Source organism: Salvelinus namaycush, unplaced genomic scaffold (genome assembly GCF_016432855.1).
Source record: "Salvelinus namaycush isolate Seneca unplaced genomic scaffold, SaNama_1.0 Scaffold3671, whole genome shotgun sequence".
NCBI lineage: Eukaryota > Metazoa > Chordata > Actinopteri > Salmoniformes > Salmonidae > Salvelinus > Salvelinus namaycush.
Genome location: NW_024060643.1, coordinates 2,296 through 22,418, shown reverse-complemented (window position 1 = coordinate 22,418; position 20,123 = coordinate 2,296). Strand labels below are relative to the sequence as shown.

The 20,123-nt window shown below is 49.0% G+C and overlaps 1 protein-coding gene across 1 annotated transcript; it reads left to right on the top strand.

Moving 5' to 3' along the window:
• The first annotated feature begins 6,232 nt into the window (after nt 1–6,232).
• Nucleotides 6,233–17,923, top strand: LOC120040602 (rootletin-like). The gene is made up of 10 exons (XM_038985689.1): nt 6,233–6,523; nt 6,592–6,759; nt 12,680–12,838; nt 13,210–13,435; nt 13,608–13,741; nt 14,080–14,200; nt 14,996–15,159; nt 15,604–15,797; nt 17,054–17,159; nt 17,753–17,923. The coding sequence occupies exons 1-10, from the start codon at nt 6,233–6,235 to the stop codon at nt 17,906–17,908; spliced, it is 1,719 nt and encodes a 572-aa protein (XP_038841617.1). The 3' UTR covers nt 17,909–17,923.
• Nucleotides 17,924–20,123: the final 2,200 nt, after the last annotated feature.

The window sequence follows — 20,123 nt, the reverse complement described above, 5'->3', positions numbered from 1 at the left end:
CCCCCTGTCCTTCATCCACATCCTAAACCCCCCGCCCTTCATCCTAAACCCCCAGCCCTTCATCCACATCCTAAACCCCCCGCCCCTTCATCCACATCCTAAAACCCCCAGCCCTTAATCCACATCCTAAACCCCCCAGCCCTTCATCCAAATCCTAAACCCCAGCCCTTCATCCACATCCTAAACCCCCCAGCCCTTCATCCACATCCTAAACCCCCAGCCTTCATCCACATCCTAAACCCCCCGGCCCTTCATCCACATCCTAAACCCCCCAGCCCCTTCATCCACATCCTAAACCCCCCTGTCCCTTCATCCACATCCTAAACCCCCCCGCCTTCATCCACATCCTAAACCCCCAGCCCTCATCCACATCTAAACCCCCAGCCCTTCATCCACATCCTAAACCCCCTTCCCTTCATCCACATCCTAACCCCCCAGCCCTTCATCCACATCCTAAACCCCCCAGCCCTTCATCCACATCCTAAACCCCCCAGCCCTTCATCCACATCTAACCCCCCATACCCTTCATCCACATCCTAACCCCCAGCCCTTCATCAACATCCTAAACCCCCCAGCCCTTCATCCACATCCTAAACCCCCCAGCCCTTCATCCACATCCTAACCCCCCCAGCCCTTCATCCACATCCTAAACCCCCCAGCCCTTCATCCACATCCTAAACCCCCCAGCCCTTCATCCACATCCTAAACCCCCCTTCATCCACATCCTAAACCCTCCCTTCATCCACATCCTAAACCCCCCATCCCTTCATACACATCCTAAACCCAAGCCCTTCATCCACATCCTAAACCAGCCCAGCCCTTCATACACATCCTAACCCCCCGGCTCTTCATCCACATCCTAAACCCCCCTGCCCTTCATCCACATCCTAAACCCCCCTGCCCTTCATCCACATCCTAAACCCCCCAGCCCTTCATCCACATCCTAAACCCCCCAGCCCTTCATCCACATCCTAAACCCCCCTTCATCCACATCCTAAACCCCCCTGCCCTTCGTCCACATCCTAAACCCCCCAGCCCTTCATCCACATCCTAAACCCCCCCCGCCCTTCATCCACATCCTAAACCACCCCAGCCCTTCATACACATCCTAAACCCCACGGCTCTTCATCCACATCCTAAACCCCCCAGCCCTTCATCCACATCCTAAACCCCCCAGCCCTTCATCCACATCCTAAACCCACCAGCCCTTCATCCACATCCTAAACCCACCTGCCCTTCATCCACATCCTAAACCCCCCTTCCCTTCATCCACATCCTAAACCCCCAGGCCCTTCATCCACATCCTAAACCCCCCGGCCCTTCATCCACATCCTAAACCCCCCAGCCCTTCATCCACATCCTAAACCCCCCAGGCCCTTCATCCACATCCTAAACCCCCTGGCCCTTCATCCACATCCTAAACCCCCCAGGCCCTTCATCCACATCCTAAACCCCCCAGCCCTTCATCCACATCCTAAACCCCCCAGCCCTTCATCCACATCCTAAACCCCCCGGCCCTTCATCCACATCCTAAACCCCCCAGCCCTTCATCCACATCCTAAACCCCCCAGGCCCTTCATCCACATCCTAAACCCCCCGGCCCTTCATCCACATCCTAAACCCCCCCGGCCCTTCATCCACATCCTAAACCCCCCAGCCCTTCATCCACATCCTAAACCCCCCAGGCCCTTCATCCACATCCTAAACCCCCCGGCCCTTCATCCACATCCTAAACCCCCCAGCCCTTCATCCACATCTAAACCCCCCAGGCCCTTCATCCACATCCTAAACCCACCCTTAAACCCCCCAGCCCTTCATCCACATCCTAAACCCCCCTTCCCTTCATCCACATCCTAAACCCCCCAGGCCCTTCATCCACATCCTAAACCCCCCCGCCCTTCATCCACATCCTAAACCCCCCGCCCTTCATCCACATCCTAAACCCCCCAGCCCTTCATCCACATCCTAAACCCCCCAGCCCTTCATCCACATCCTAAACCCACCTGCCCTTCATCCACATCCTAAACCCCCCAGGCCCTTCATCCACATCCTAAACCCCCCCTTAAACCCCCCCTTCCCTTCATCCACATCCTAAACCCCCCGCCCTTCATCCACATCCTAACCCCCCCCAGCCCTTCATCCACATCCTAAACCCCCCAGGCCCTTCATCCATATCCTAAACCCCCCCTTAAACCCCCCCTTCCCTTCATCCACATCCTAAACCCCCCGCCCTTCATCCACATCCTAAACCCCCCCAGCCCTTCATCCACATCCTAAACCCCCCTGCCCTTCATCCACATCCTAAACCCCCCGCCGTTCATCCACATCCTAAACCCCCCCGCCCTTCATCCACATCCTAAACCCCCCAGGCCCTTCATCCATATCCTAAACCCCCCCTTAAACCCCCCCTTCCCTTCATCCACATCCTAAACCCCCCGCCCTTCATCCACATCCTAAACCCCCCCAGCCCTTCATCCACATCCTAAACCCCCAGGCCCTTCATCCATATCCTAAACCCCCCCTTAAACCCCCCCTTCCCTTCATCCACATCCTAAACCCCCCGCCCTTCATCCACATCCTAAACCCCCCCAGCCCTTCATCCACATCCTAAACCCCCCTGCCCTTCATCCACATCCTAAACCCCCCGCCCTTCATCCACATCCTAAACCCCCCAGCCCTTCATCCACATCCTAAACCCCCTTTCCCTTTATCCACATCCTAAACCCCCCAGGCCCTTCATCCACATCCTAAACCCCCCAGCCCTTCATCCAAATCCTAACCCCCCCAGCCCTTCATCCACATCCTAAACCCCCCTTCATCCACATCCTAAACCCCCCTTCATCCACATCCTAAACCCCCCAGCCCTTCATCCACATCCTAAACCCCCCCAGCCTTTCATCCACATCCTAAACCCCCCGGCCCTTCATCCACATCCTAAACCCCCCAGCCCTTCATCCACATCCTAAACCCCCCTTCATCCACATCCTAAACCCCCCCGCCCTTCATCCACATCCTAAACCCCCCAGCCCTTCATCCACATCCTAAACCCCCCTGTCCTTCATCCACATCCTAAACCCCCCGCCCTTCATCCACATCCTAAACCCCCCAGCCCTTCATCCACATCCTAAACCCCCCAGCCCTTCATCCACATCCTAAACCCCCCTTCCCTTCATCCACATCCTATACCCCCCATCCCTTCATCCACATCCTAAACCCCCCTTCATCCACATCCTAAACCCCCCAGCCCTTCATCCACATCCTAAACCCCCCTTCCCTTCATCCACATCCTAAACCCCCCGCCCTTCATCCACATCCTAAACCCCCCAGCCCTTCATCCACATCCTAAACCCCCCAGCCCTTCATCCACATCCTAAACCCCCCTTCCCTTCATCCACATCCTATACCCCCCATCCCTTCATCCACATCCTAAACCCCCCTTCATCCACATCCTAAACCCCCCAGCCCTTCATTCACATCCTAAACCCCCCAGCCCTTCATACACATCCTAACCCCCCCGGCTCTTCATCCACATCCTAAACCCCCCTGCCCTTCATCCACATCCTAAACCCCCCTGCCCTTCATCCACATCCTAAACCCCCCAGCCCTTCATCCACATCCTAAACCCCCCAGCCCTTCATCCACATCCTAAACCCCCCTTCATCCACATCCTAAACCCCCCAGCCCTTCATCCACATCCTAAACCCCCCTCATCCACATCCTAAACCCCCCTTCATCCACATCCTAAACCCCCCCAGCCCTTCATACACATCCTAAACCCCACGGCTCTTCATCCACATCCTAAACCCCCCAGCCCTTCATCCACATCCTAAACCCCCCAGCCCTTCATCCACATCCTAAACCCACCAGCCCTTTATCCACATCCTAAACCCACCTGCCCTTCATCCACATCCTAAACCCCCCTTCCCTTCATCCACATCCTAAACCCCCCAGGCCCTTCATCCACATCCTAAACCCCCCCAGCCCTTCATCCACATCCTAAACCCCCCAGGCCCTTCATCCACATCCTAAACCCCCCGGCCCTTCATCCACATCCTAAACCCCCCAGGCCCTTCATCCACATCCTAAACCCCCCAGCCCTTCATCCACATCCTAAACCCCCCAGCCCTTCATCCACATCCTAAACCCCCCGGCCCTTCATCCACATCCTAAACCCCCCAGCCCTTCATCCACATCCTAAACCCCCCAGGCCCTTCATCCACATGCTAAACCCCCCGGCCCTTCATCCACATCCTAAACCCCCCCGGCCCTTCATCCACATCCTAAACCCCCCAGCCCTTCATCCACATCCTAAACCCCGCAGGCCCTTCATCCACATCCTAAACCCCCCAGGCCCTTCATCCACATCCTAAACCCCCCGGCCCTTCATCCACATCCTAAACCCCCCAGGCCCTTCATCCACATCCTAAACCCCCCAGGCCCTTCATCCACATCCTAAACCCACCCTTAAACCCCCCAGCCCTTCATCCACATCCTAAACCCCCCTTCCCTTCATCCACATCCTAAACCCCCCAGGCCCTTCATCCACATCCTAAACCCCCCGCCCTTCATCCACATCCTAAACCCCCCAGCCCTTCATCCACATCCTAAACCCCCCAGCCCTTCATCCACATCCTAAACCCACCTGCCCTTCATCCACATCCTAAACCCCCCAGGCCCTTCATCCATATCCTAAACCCCCCCTTAAACCCCCCCTTCCCTTCATCCACATCCTAAACCCCCCGCCCTTCATCCACATCCTAAACCCCCCAGCCCTTCATCCACATCCTAAACCCCCCAGGCCCTTCATCCATATCCTAAACCCCCCCTTAAACCCCCCCTTCCCTTCATCCACATCCTAAACCCCCCGCCCTTCATCCACATCCTAAACCCCCCCAGCCCTTCATCCACATCCTAAACCCCCCTGCCCTTCATCCACATCCTAAACCCCCCGCTCTTCATTCACATCCTAAACCCCCCCGCCCTTCATCCACATCCTAAACCCCCCAGGCCCTTCATCCATATCCTAAACCCCCCCTTAAACCCCCCCTTCCCTTCATCCACATCCTAAACCCCCCGCCCTTCATCCACATCCTAAACCCCCCCAGCCCTTCATCCACATCCTAAACCCCCCAGGCCCTTCATCCATATCCTAAACCCCCCCTTAAACCCCCCCTTCCCTTCATCCACATCCTAAACCCCCCGCCCTTCATCCACATCCTAAACCCCCCCAGCCCTTCATCCACATCCTAAACCCCCCTGCCCTTCATCCACATCCTAAACCCCCCGCCCTTCATCCACATCCTAAACCCCCCCAGCCCTTCATCCACATCCTAAACCCCCCTGCCCTTCATCCACATCCTAAACCCCCCGCCCTTCATCCACATCCTAAACCCCCCCGCCCTTCATCCACATCCTAAACCCCCCAGGCCCTTCATCCATATCCTAAACCCCCCCTTAAACCCCCCCTTCCCTTCATCCACATCCTAAACCCCCCGCCCTTCATCCACATCCTAAACCCCCCCAGCCCTTCATCCACATCCTAAACCCCCCAGGCCCTTCATCCATATCCTAAACCCCCCCTTAAACCCCCCCTTCCCTTCATCCACATCCTAAACCCCCCGCCCTTCATCCACATCCTAAACCCCCCCAGCCCTTCATCCACATCCTAAACCCCCCTGCCCTTCATCCACATCCTAAACCCCCCGCCCTTCATCCACATCCTAAACCCCCCAGCCCTTCATCCACATCCTAAACCCCCCTTCCCTTTATCCACATCCTAAACCCCCCAGGCCCTTCATCCACATCCTAAACCCCCCAGCCCTTCATCCAAATCCTAACCCCCCCAGCCCTTCATCCACATCCTAAACCCCCCTTCATCCACATCCTAAACCCCCCTTCATCCACATCCTAAACCCCCCTTCATCCACATCCTAAACCCACCAGCCCTTCATCCACATCCTAAACCCCCCAGGCCCTTCATCCACATCCTAAACCCCCCTTCATCCACATCCTAAACCCCCCTTCATCCACATCCTAAACCCCCCTTCATCCACATCCTAAACCCCCCAGCCCTTCATCCACATCCTAAACCCCCCAGGCCCTTCATCCACATCCTAAACCCACCACTCCCGCGGGTATAACAACGGGGATTGTGGGTTATGACTCAACCCACGCATCACTATTTGAAATGTGACCACACGTTTCTTCAATATTATGACAGTACTTTACCTCCATGTATCTGCTTCCATCTCCGTCAGCCTTTGGCGTAGCATTAAGGACAAAGAGCAGAAAGTGTATTTTTGTAATAGTTTTGACGGTAATCTACCTCTATAACCCTGTCTCTGCCTCCATATCTCCCATCAGTCTGCGGCGTAGCCTGGAGGACAAGGAGCAGAAAGTGGTGGTCCTGGAGGTGTGTAAGACCTCCCTGCAGCAGGAAGTGTCCAAGCTGAGGAGCACCATGAGAGAGCTGGAGAAGTCCCGACTGCAGGCACGAAGAGAGCTGCAGGAGCTACGCAGACAGGTGGGGCTTCATCTTCTTCTTCTTCTTCTGCCTCAGACTCTAATCATTCTCTATCTCTACCTGTTCAGGTGAAGATCCTAGAGAGGGAGGCTACCCAACAGAGGGAGGAGATGGGAGAACTGCAGGCCAGGGTGTGTCAGGAGGAGGTGAAGGAAGAGGAGGCGAGGAGGGAGTCCTTCAGTCTTAAACAGAGAGTCCTGGAGAGCGAGGCGGGCAGGGAGGCGGCCATCAAGGAGGTACATTACCATAGGAGGCCCACAGGGCTGAGGGGAGGAGGACAGGAAGGAGGCACGTTACCATAGGAGGAGGAGGACAGGAAGGAGGTACGTTACCATAGGAGGCCCACAGGGCTGGAGGAGGAGGACAAGAAGGAGGTACGTTACCATAGGAGGCCCACAGGGCTGGAGGAGGAGGACAGGAAGGAGGTACGTTACCATAGGAGGCCCACAGGGCTGGAGGAGGAGGACAGGAAGGAGGTACGTTACCATAGGAGGCCCACAAGGCTGGAGGAGGAGGACAAGAAGGAGGTACGTTACCATAGGAGGCCCACAGGGCTGGGGAGGAGGACAGGAAGGAGGACTGGAAGGAGGTACGTTACGAAAGGAGGCCCACAGGGCTGAGGGGAGGAGGACAGGGAGGAGGCATGTTACCAAAGGAGGCCCACAGGGCTGGGGGGAGGAGGACAGGAAGGAGGTACGTTACCAAAGGAGGCCCACAGGGCTGGGGGAGGAGGACAGGAAGGAGGTACGTTACCATAGGAGGCCCACAGGGCTGGGGGAGGAGGACAGGAAGGAGGTACGTTACCATAGGAGGCCCACAGGGCTGGGGGAGGAGGACAGGAAGGAGGTACGTTACCATAGGAGGCCCACAGGGCTGGGGGAGGAGGACAGGAAGGAGGTACGTTACCATAGGAGGCCCACAGGGCTGAGGGGAGGAGGACAGGAAGGAGGCACGTTACCATAGGAGGCCCACAGGGCTGGGGGAGGAGGACAGGAAGGAGGTACGTTACCATAGGAGGCCCACAGGGCTGGGGGAAGGAGGACAGGAAGGTGGGCAGGAAGGAGGTAAATGTGATAATTCTGTTTTCTATTTGTAATAAATTTGCTAAAATTAAATTTAAAACAAAAAAGGTTTTTCTTTGTCATTATGGGATATTGTGTTCATGCGGGGGGGGGGAAACTGTTTAATCCATTTTAGAATAAGGCTGTGACTTAGTTAACAAAATGTGGAAAAAGTCAAGGGGTCTGAATACTTTCCGATTGCACTGTATGTAACTTACAGGAAGTAGTCCGCTGTACAGCCTCGATAACAACATGCTACAGCAAACATCCTGTCTAGCCACAACTAGCTGCAGAATACCTGCAGTACCTGCAGTGCTGACAGTGGGGTGCTGACAGTGCAGTGCTGACAGTGCAGTGCTAACAGTACAGTGCTGACAGTGCAGTGCTGACAGTGCAGTGCTGACAGTGGGGTGCTGACAGTACAGTGCTGACAGTGCAGTGCTGACAGTGCAGTGCTGACAGTGCAGTGCTGACAGTACAGTGCTGACAGTGCAGTGCTGACAGTACAGTGCTGACAGTGCAGTGTTGACAGTACAGTGCTGACAGTGCAGTGCTGACAGTGCAGTGCTGACAGTGCAGTGCTGACAGTACAGTGCTGACAGTACAGTGCTGACAGTGCAGTGCTGACAGTACAGTGCTGACAGTACAGTGCTGACAGTACAGTGCTGACAGTACAGTGCTGACAGTGCAGTGCTGACAGTATGGGGAGGAAGGGCCGAGGATGTTCTACTGTCACTCTCCAATGAATAACCTTTTGTCAGCCTGGCTGGTGTTTAACATACTGTTGGTGTACAGCCTTCACAAGGTATTCACACCTTTTTACTTTTTCCAAATTTTGTTGTGCTACAAAGTGGAATTCAAATAGATTTCCTTTTCACTCATTATTAATAATCTACACAAACTACTCCGCAATGTCAAAGTGGAAGTAAAATTATAACATGAAAAAAGTGACCTCGGAAAGTATTCCCTTGACTTTTTCCACATTTTGTTACATTACAGCCTCATAACAATTCCTCAGCAATTCCTCTACACACAAGACCCCATAATGACATCACAATACCCCATAATGACATCACAAGACCCCATAATGACATCACAATACCCCATAATGACATCACAAGACCCCATAATGACATCACAATACCCTATAATGACATCACAAGACCCCATAATAACAAAGCAAAAACAGGGTTTTAGAATTTAATGCAAATGTATCAGTATTCAGACCCTTTGCTATGTGACTCGAAATTGAGCTCAGATGCATCCTATTTCCATTGATCATCCTTGAGATGTTTCTATAACTTGATTGGAGTCCACCTGTGGTAAATTCAATTGATTGGACATGATTTGGAAAGGCACACACACCTGTCTATATAAGGTCCCACAGTTGACAGTGCATGTCAGAGCAAAAACCAAGCCATGAGATCGAAGGAATTGTCTGTAGAGCTCAGAGACAGGATTGTATCGAGGCACAGATCTGGGGAAGGGTACCAAAAAATATCTGCAGCATTGAAGGTCCACAAGAACATAGTGCCCTCCATCATTCTTAAATGGAAGAAGTTTAGAACCACCAAGGCTCTTCCTAGAGCTGGCCGCCCGGCCAAACTGAGCAATCGGGGGAGGGCCTTGGTTAGGGAGGTGACCAAGAACACGATGGTCACTCTAACAGAGCTCTAGAGTTCTACTGTGGAGATGAGAGAACCTTCCAGAAGGACAACCATCTCTGCAACACTCCGTCAATAAAGCCTTTATGGTAAAGTGGCCAGATGGAAGCCACTCCTCAGTAAAAGGCACATGACAGCCCACTTGGGAGTTTGCCAAAAGGCACCTAAAGACTCTCAGACCATGAGAAACAAGATTCTCTGGTCTGATGAAATCAAGATTGAACGCTTTGGCCTGAATGCCATGCGTCACGTCTGGAGGAAACCTGGCACCATCCCTACAGTGAAGCATGGTGGTGGCAGCATCATGTTGTAGGGATGTTTTTCAGTGGCAGGGACTGGGAGACTAGTCAGGATGGAGGCATAGATGAACAGAGCAAAGTACAGAGAGATCCTTGATGAAAACCTGCTCCAGAGCACTCACGACCTCAGACTGGGGTGACGGTTCACTTTCCAACAGGACAACAACCCTAAGCACACAGCCAAGACAACGCAGGAGTGGCTTCGGGACAAGCCTCTGAATGACCTTGAGTGACCCAGCCAGAGGCCGGAATTGAACCCGATCGAACATCTCTGGAGAGACCTGAAAATAGCTGTGAAGCGACGCTCCCCATCCAACCTGACAGAGCTTGAGAGGATCTGCAGAGAAGAACGGGAGAAACTCCCAAAATACAGGTGTGCCAAGCTTGTAGCATCATACCCAAGAAGACTCGATGCTGTAATCGCTGCCAAAGGTGCTTCAACAATCAATCAATCAAATGTATTTATAAAGCCCTTTTTACATCAGCCGATGTCACAAAGTGCTGTACAGAATCCCAGCCTAAAACTCCAAACAGCAAGCAATGCAGGTGTAGAAGCACGGTGGCTAGGAAAAACTCCCTAGACAGGCAGGAACCTAGGAAGAAACCTAGAGAGGAACCAGGCTCTGAGGGGAGGCCGGTTCTCTTTTGACTGTGCCGGGTTGAGAGTAAAGGGTCTGAAGACTTATGTAAATGTAATATTTAAGTTTTTTTTTAATATATAAATTAGCATAAATAAAATAAAAACAGTTTTTGCTTTGTCATTATGGGGTATTGTGTATATTTTATTTATTTATTTTATTTTAACCTTTATTTAACCAGGTAGGCCAGTTGAGAACAAGTTCTCATTTACAACTGCGACCTGGCCAAGATAAAGCATAGCAGTGTGACAAAAACAACAACACAGAGTTACACATAAACAAACGTACAGTCAATAACACAATAGAAAAATCTATGTACAGTGTGTGCAAATGTAGAAGATTAGGGAGGTAGGCAATAAATAGGCCATAGTGGCGAAAATAATTACAATTTAGCATTAATACTGGAGTGATAGATGTGCAGAAGATGATGTGCAAGTAGAGATACTGGGGTGCAAAAGAGCAAGAGGGTAGTGAATATATGGGGATGAGGTAGTTGGATGGGCTATTTAGAGATGGGCTGTGTACAGGTACAGTGATCGGTAAGCTGCTCTGACAGCTGATGCTTAAAGTTAGAGAGGGAGATATAAGACTCCAGCTTCAGAGATTTTTGCAATTCGTTCCAGTCATTGGCAGCAGAGAACTGGAAGGAAAGGTGGCCAAAGGAGGTGTTGGCTTTGGGGATGACCAGGGAAATATACCTGCTGGAGCGCATGCTACGGGTGGGTGTTGCTATGGTGACCAGTGAGCTGAGATAAGGCGGGGCTTTACCTAGCAAAGACTTATAGATGACCTGGAGCCAGTGGCTTTGGTGACGGATATGTAGTGAGGGCCAGCCAACGAGAGCATACAGGTCGCAGTGGTGGGTAGTATATGGGGCTTTGGTGATAAAATGGATGGCACTGTGATAGACTACATCCACTTTGCTGAGTAGAGTGTTGGGGGCTATTTTGTAAATGACATCGCTGAAGTCAAGAATCGGTAGGATAGTCAGTTTTACGAGGGTATGTTTGGCGGCATGAGTGAAGGAGGCTTTGTTGCGAAATAGGAAGCCGATTCTAGATTTAATTTTGGATTGGAGATGCTTAATGTGAGTCTGGCAGGAGAGTTTACAGTCTAACCAGACACCTAGGTATTTGTAGTTGTCCATCGGTTGAAGAGCATGCACTTAGTTTTACTGGCGTTTAAAAGCAGTTGGAGGCCACGGAAGTAGTGTTGTATGGCTTTGAAGCTCGTTTTCAGGTTTGTTTGCACAGTGTATAAAGAAGGACCAGAAGTATACAGAATGGTGTCGTCTGCATAGAGGTGGATCAGAGAATCAACAGCAGCAAGAGCGACATCCTTGATGTATACAGAGAAAAGAGTCGCCCCGAGAATTGAACCCTGTGCACCCCCATAGAGACTGCCAGAGGTCCGGACAACAGGCCCTCCGATTTGACACACTGAACTCTATCTGAGAAGTAGTTGGTGAACCAGGCGAGGCAGTCATTTGAGAAGCCAAGGCTGTTGTGTCTGCCGATAAGAATGCGGTGATTGTTATAGAATGTGGTGATTGTTATAGAATGTGGTGATTGTTATAGAATGTGGTGATTGTTATAGAATGTGGTGATTGTTATAGAATGTGGTGATTGTTATAGAATGCGGTGATTGTTATAGAATGCGGTGATTGTTATAGAATGTGGTGATTGTTATAGAATGCGGTGATTGTTTTCCTCATCATAACAAAATTAGGAAAAAGTCAAGGTTCCAAATTCACTGTATGAAAAATAAAACGCTAATGTATCTTTGTTAGATAAGTGTTCAACCCCCTAAGTCAATACATGTTAGAATCACCTTTGACAGCGACAGTAAGTCTCTAAGAGCTTTCCATACCTGGATTGATACTCATTTGCCCATTATTCTTTTCTAAATTCTAAAAGCTCTGTCAAATTGGTTGTTGGTCATTGCTAGACAACCATTTTCAGGTCTTGCCATAGAATTTCAAGCAGATTTAAGTCAAAACTGTAACTCGGCCACTCAGGAACATTCACCGTCTTCTTGGTAAGCAACTCCAGTGTAGATTTTGGCCTTGTGTTTTAGGTTATTGTCCTGCTGAAAGATACATTAATCTCCCGGTGTCTGGTGGAAAGCAAACTGAACCAGGTTTTCCTCTAGGATGTTGCCTGTACTTATCTCTATTCTGTTTCTTTTTTATCCTGAAAAACTCCCCAGTCCTTAACGATTATAGCCATACCCATAACATGATGCAGCCACCACCATGCTTGAAAATATGGAGAGTGGTACTCAGTAATGTGTTGTATTGGATTTGCCCCAAATAAAATATTTTTTTCATTCAGGAAAAACAGTTAATGCCTTGCCACATTTTTGACTTATTTCAGGTTTTTTTCAGCTTTTCATTTGTAGTTATAAAAGGTATTTCAAGTGCATTTAGACAATGTCTAAAAATCCTTCCCATAACGCCCCTCTCTTCTCTCTATTTCCTGTATTCCTCCATCAGGCCTCCGGGCTGCAGCGTCGTATTTTGGAGCTGGAGGACGCGGCGCGTCAGATGAGGGAAGTGCTAGCGGAGAGAGAGGCGGGGCTTCAACAGAGTCTCCTCCTCCACTGCGAAGAGACCTCAAAATTAGTGGTGGCGCTAGAGGAGCAGTCTACTCAGGTAAAGATACGTATTACTAAGACGGTGAGTTAGCATTTCCCATAGGAATACATGTCACACTTAGCCATCATGCTAACTATAGCGGCGCCCTACGATACACAGATGAAGAGCAACAGCATTAGCCATTAGCCATTAGCATTAGCCAAGTATCTGCACATGTGCAAGTGTCTTTTTTGTTACGTTCAATGAAATATGACATACCCTATCTACACGTTTGGCTAGTTCTCTGGTCTATACTAGTTCTCTGGTCTCGCCCATCAACCCACAGCAACTGCTCTAGCAACTGTCTCTAACAACCACAATGCAACACTTTGTTGTGTGACCTCCAATGCTAACCACATGCTAACCAATGCTTCCCAACCCTTCCCCAGGTAAGGGAGCTCACCCTGCGTGTTAGCCTGGCAGATGGCCGTGTTCAAGGGCTGGAGGAGCAGCTAGGACACGGGGAAGCCCAACGCAGGGAGCTGGAGCACAGGCTGGTCGGGCTGACCTCTGCCCTGAGACGAACCCTCGGGATAGGCCGCAACGGACGCTCACAGACCCCTGGGTCCAGAGGACGCAGCCCCTCACCCTGGAGAAGTCGCTCACCTGTGAAGGGTATGATGGTCACTCACTAATACCGTAGAACGGACCGCCACTCTTTGTAATGACTGCTAATGACATTGATTCTGGTGTTAAGCTAACATAACATAAAATAATAATGTAAACATTTTTTTTTTTTTATAAATCAGTGTCTCAGTGAGTTGGTGTGCATCTCTAAATGTAACAGGTGAAACCAGCACATCCCCGAGAGGTCCTATGTCCTTCCTATCCTGTAGTGATGAGGGGGAGCTGGATGTGGACGCGGTACAGAGCGCTCTCAGGGACTTCCACCAGGAACTCAAAGACACAAAGAGACACAGGGTACTGTGACACGTGTGGCTGTAGCGTCACTCAGTACTTTTAAAGCAGGAACTAGCACAGGAGATGTCCTCAGTACTGATAGAGTCCAGTCCTTCCAGGATTCCACGATCGCAATTTTTTTGTTGTTGTTATAGCTAAATCAACAATCCCTGCATATTATGCGAGGATTGCAAATTGGACCAATCGTTTCCCGCATAAAACAGTCAAATCATCACAATATTATCGCATGATATAATTTTCTGTAAATGCTTTTCATAGAACCATAGGCTGCTTTTGAATCTACGTCGTGATCACGTTGTTAATGAGCGACTAAAGGGTCGGTTCCTCTCCCCTTGCAGGACGAAGCTAAGGCCCAAGTGACCAGTCTAACCCGGCAAGTGGCTGAGCTACAGACCAGCCAGGACAAGTCAGGCACTAGGCTGCAACAGTTGACCAAAGCCCTGAAGGGCCTGGAGGAGGGTGAGAGAGCAAGGCCTGATACGGTACACATTTTGAGGACCGAATGGTACTGTGTTTCAGGTCAAGTTGAGGTTTATTTCCATCCACATAGCAGTCAATACAAACTGAAATCCATGAGCAAACCAATGGCATATGGGACTATCTAAATAGATGCTCAGAAATGGTTAAAAAAAAGGAGACTTTATTTGTATTGTGTAGTGGGTCGTCTCTGTGTGTTGTCCAGGGAAGGGAGAGGCTGTACAGGGCTCAGATCTCTCTGTCTGTGTGTTTTACCAGATCTCTCTGTCTGTGTGTTTTACCAGATCTCTCTGTCTGTGTGTTTACCAGATCTCTCTGTCTGTGTGTTTACCAGATCTCTCTGTCTGTGTGTTTTACCAGATCTCTCTGCCTGTGTGTTTACCAGATCTCTCTGTCTGTGTGTTTACCAGATCTCTCTGTCTGTGTGTTTACCAGGGAAGAGAGAGGTGTCGGAGCAGCTGTACAGGGCTCAGATCTCTCTGTCTGTGTGTTTACCAGATCTCTCTGTCTGTGTGTTTACCAGATCTCTCTGTCTGTGTGTTTACCAGGGAAGAGAGAGGTGTCGGAGCAGCTGTACAGGGCTCAGATCTCTCTGTCTGTGTGTTTACCAGATCTCTCTGTCTGTGTGTTTACCAGGGAAGAGAGAGGTGTCGGAGCAGCTGTACAGGGCTCAGATCTCTCTGTCTGTGTGTTTTACCAGGGAAGGGAGAGGCTGTACAGGGCTCAGATCTCTCTGTCTGTGTGTTTACCAGATCTCTCTGTCTGTGTGTTTACCAGGGAAGAGAGAGGTGTCGGAGCAGCTGTACGGGGCTCAGACCTCCCTCTCCCTGCAGGAGGAAGTGACACGGCGAGGGGACAGGGACAGGAAGAGCCTGGCAGAGGAAGGAGTTAAACTCAAGACCAGTCTGCAGACCGCTGAAGCTAATAGTAGGACACTGCAGGTACCGTTAACTAACCGGGCTGAGAGAGAGATCCAACCTAACGCTGTTTAATATTCTATGTTTCTTTCCTTTGATATTTATTGACTGAGCACGGGTGGGGGGTCTGGGGACACAACGTGACAAATGTTACATTTCATTGATTGATTGAATGACTGACTGACTATTGACTGATTAAACTGACTGAGTGTTGACGGACTGACTGACTGACAGACGGACTGACTGACTGACTGACTGACTGACTGACTGACTGACTGACTGACTGACTGACTGACTGACTGACTGACTGACTGGCTGGCTGGCTGGCTGGCTGGCTGAGTGTTGACTGAGTGTTGACGGACTGACTGACTGACTGACTGACTGACTGACTGACTGACTGACTGACTGACTGACTGACTGACTGACTGACTGACTGACTGACCAACTGACTGACTGTCTGAGTTCCAGGAGAAGCTGGATCGTTCCCGGGCCGGGGAGGCTCGCTGTGAGGGGGAGCGTCAGAGGCTGAAGGAGGCCCTGGAGACAGCGGAAAGCCGGGCATCTCGCCTGGAGCTCACCCAGAGGACCCTAGAGGGAGAGCTGCAGCGGGCACAGCGGAGGACAGCCGAGCTGGAAGGAGAGGTGGCAGCCCTGGGGGAGAGGTAATTGTTTTCCTGTATTTACAATCTGGTGTTTATATTATTGTTACGTGATAGTTATCACTATCAGGGAAGCCTTTTCCTGTCAGCCAAAACAAGAGGACCACGATGGAAATAATAAATCCTCTTAAACGTTAAGTCCGTTAAACGTTAGGGAACTTTGAGCGGTTCTGAATCAGTTCCGACGGATATTTCTGTGTACAACACGCTCTGTGAATGGCGCAACATCAGTTGCTTTAAACTCCCTAAAAGCGCTGGTTGTCCCCATTCATATACACTATTGCAAGCACAGCTGTGAGATTCACAGACACAGGAAATCGTTAATTTGCATAGGAAGCGACATGTCACACATTTCTGGCCTATCCAGACAATTTCCTGTGTCTGTGAGCATATGCAACGAGAGAGTCTAGCAAATGCAACAATAGTAGTTTCACTGTGATGTTCTCGGATGGATTTAGAGCTCTCAACATGAAAAAAAGTCAATATTTTTTTTTTTGTAGATTTGAAACAAGACCACTTTGTCTTGGTCAAAGACGGACGAGTCCTGCGTACATTTGAATGGTGATTCTGCGTCTCTCAGAGGACGTTTAGCAGAAAAGTCTCTGTCACCAGTTATATGAAATGGTGTCAATATCAGGCTGTCACTAAGTTGGTTCATATTTATTTTACAGGTATAAGAAAGGTAAATTAATATAATAAGTTGTTTTGATTGTTACTATACTTTATAATTTATAATTTTAGTTATTTCAAGCCCCCCCCCCCACTTTTGTTAAATAGGGACTGCATCATATATGATATTTAATATTTTCATAATATTTGTACTATGTACTTGAGCTTATGTCCTCCAAAGTGAGGACACCTCAGCAATGTATAACTATTTATATCAGAAAGTTGAGTTCCAGAACTTTCTAAAACTATCCAGTATTATTACTAATTGTTTGTACGGCCATCAAATCAAATCAAATGTATTTATAAAGCCCTTCGTACATCAGCAGATGTCTCAAAGTGCTGTACAGAAACCCAGCCTAAAACCCCAAACAGCAAGCAAGGCAGGTGTAGAAGCACGGTGGCTGGGAAAAACTCCCTAGAAAGGCCAAAACCTAGGAAGAAACCTAGAGAGGAACCAGGCTCTGAGGGGTGGCCAGTCCTCTTTCTGTCTATTTTGTTTTGTTGTTATCCTCAATCATTTTAAATGCATTGTATCCAAATGGGTTGTTGAATTGTGGTTTTTTAAATTGTCAAATAAATCCAATGAAAAGGCTAGCGGAGCTGAGGAGAGAGCTGGGGGTGACTGAGGACCGGGCGGCTGGGCTGAGGGTGAACGAGGAGCGGCTGGCTACGGCCCTGGCCTGGGCTGAGCTCCAGGTATGTACTGTACTGGACCGTGCATATGTTCTGCTTCTGATAATGTCCCCTTTATGGACGGAGCGTTATAACATTTTACTGCAGTGGGCTAAATCAGGGTCACACAGAGTGTTTCGTGGTAGTCTTAAACAAATCTACTGGGAAGCCAAAGTATACACCTCACACAAATGGTTATGGACTTAAAAGAAGACTCCTGTACCATGTCAGATATAGTACAGAAGACAGTATGACAGAAGACTGAAATATAACAAAATATGTTGACATAGAAACACCGGATTTAATGATGTATTAAAAATTGTAATAACATTCCACCCATGAGACCACTAGAGGGCGCTTTGGTCGTTTGATTGCAGGAAAGGCACCACTGTGGAAATAAGTAATTTACTTTATTGTGTTATCCTTGTTAGTTAATACATTTATCCACCCACCCACCAATCCCTCCTGCCCACCCTCCCTCCACCCCTCCCTCCCTCCTTCTCCTCCATCCCTCATTCGCTCCCTCACTCCTCCCACCCACCCCGCCCTTCCTTCATCCCACCCGCCCTCCCTCCCTCCCTCCACCCACCCACCAATCCCTCCGTCACTCTATCCAGGAGGGCCAGCTGAGAGAGCAGCTCCAGGGGTTGTCCACCTCTCTCAGTGACAGTAGTGCCACTGTAGGAGCCGTGCAGGAGCAGACCTCCCAGCTACAAAAGGCTCTCACCGTCTCAGACCAGGACCGAAGGATCATGCAGGTAGGGACAGTATGAGTCCCACATGGCACCCTACTATTCCCTGTGTTCAACTCTGACCATACTAGTACCCGGAGCCTGTTGGTTTTCTGTTCTACCTGGTAATTCATTGCAGGTCTAAATCAGTCATTGATTACAGGGAAACAATGAAGAAAAAGCACACAGTGGAACTGGCTTTGAGGTCCAGAGTTGAGTTTCATGGTCCTATATAGTGCATTTGACCAGGGCCAGGGTCCTGCACCCTATCCCCTATATAGTAGTGCACTAAATATTCAGTGCCATTTGGAATGCAATGTCTGTCACCAAACCCCAACCCACCTGCAGGTATAGTCTGTGAAGATGTCCTCTTTTAAATGAGTGATTTGAACTCCAAATTAATATTCCCGGACAGGGTTTTAAAAACCCCTCACATCATTGAAACTTAGTGTATACACATTATACATTACGTACATGTTTTTCCACCCCACAGACGTTTCGACTTGAAACTTCATGAAAATAAAATGAAATAATCTTATAAACCCTCCATTACTGCAGTTTGATTTACAGTTCAGCTACAGTACGGAACCTTTTTTCAGATTCAAGTTTTTATTTTATTTACCTTTGCTGCTCTTAAGGACCTGAAGGATCATGGCTTTGTCCCAATTGATACTCTATATCCTATATAGCCCCGTTGGGCTCTGGTCAAAAGTAGTGCACTGTGTAGGGCATAAAAGTGCCATTTGGGACTCGGTCCCCCAAATGGCACGATGAGCTCATTAATTTTCCCCGAGTTCCTCAGGAGAGCCTTAAAGACCTGGGTTGAGGGCTGCTGCTTCAAATATGCTGTGCAAACAAAAACACTACAACTCTCTGTATAAATCTATTTTATTTTGCTCAGGTCCTGTCAGCCAATAAAAAGCTACAAGCTGAAAAGTCTCTGCCTCTTTTTTTTTTTTTATCAGGGTCGTTAGCAATATATTTCTCGCGCCAATTTAGCTCAAATCCTAGACGTCGGATTAAAGAGAGACTATAGCGTCCATAAAGTGACCATTGGACTTAAAAAAATACAGTATTGACTAAGTTTGTAGTTTTTTATTAAATGTATAATTTATCACTCTCACATTCTAATTCCTGTCCGTTAAGAACCAATGATGAGCTACCATTTTGTAGCATTTCTGACAATGCTTTTTTAGCCGAAACTCAGAGTTCTAACAATAGGTTGGTTACTCGGCAACAACCCAGCTGCTTGCACCATGCTGCCAGTCATAAGATGTGTATGGAACAAACCGAAGCCTCAACATATAGCTAGCTATATGTTGTTATTCAAGTTGAGGTTAACCATTAAATGCAAACAGATATTTTTGATTAGCTAGGTAGCTAACTAGTTAATGTTACGTAGCTAACGTTAGCTTGCTTGTACAAAGTCCAGCAGCTAGCCTCTGTAGCTATCTAACACCAGTCAGCTTAAAGTTAGCTAGCTAACTCACAGGCAAATAAATGTAGCTAGCCAATGAATGTGGTTTTGTTTTGAGCAGTTAGTTGGATAGCTAGCTAGCTAACGTAACGTTATACCAGTCAGATGAGCGCTAACTTTGGCTAGTTGGTTAACCAGCATGCGAGCAAAGCTGCAAGGCTATATTTTCTCAGATAGGTTTTTTGCATAAAGCTGAAGTCATCACGTGTACACTGCTGATCTAGACTCTTGCGTGTAATCGGAGCACTAACAAATGAGCACAAATAAACTAGTGAATGTCCTTGACCTATATCACTATACTGAGAGAGTGTCCATTTCTAAAAGTACGTATTTAGGTGTTTTTAGAGCTTCATTTTGTATTTTGCGTGCCCTGATACTGTACAACGAGCAATGAGGAAGTGAATCACGGCCGGGGTAAATTTCTCAAAAAACAAATCAACAACAAGCAATAATCTGGACCCTTCTATAACATTTACATTACAGATAGAGATTTACTTCAGAAATCGGAACATTTTTATTTTAAGGCCAAAACGAGGGTGGTTGGTCGGGGTGGAAGGATGGGTGTATAATGCAAATGTCTAGCAACCCAAAAGTTGAATGTTCGAGTCTCATCATGGACAACTTAGCATTACCAACGTTTCAACTACTTACTACTTTTTAACTACTTAGCATGTTAGCTAACCCTTCCCCTAGCTCTAACCTTAAAACCCTTTAACGTAACTCCTAAACTTAAACCTTTAACCTCACTCCCAACCCTAACCCCTAGCCTAGCTAACGTTA

Coding starts and splice junctions, on each gene's coding strand:
- LOC120040602 (XM_038985689.1), top strand. CDS start 6,233: ATGTATCTGCTTCCATCTCCGTCAGCCTTTGGCGTAGCATTAAGGACA. Junction 13,436..13,607: donor AAGTCGCTCACCTGTGAAGG/GTATGATGGTCA, acceptor TAAATGTAACAG/GTGAAACCAGCACATCCCCG. Junction 15,798..17,053: donor GTGGCAGCCCTGGGGGAGAG/GTAATTGTTTTC, acceptor TCCAATGAAAAG/GCTAGCGGAGCTGAGGAGAG.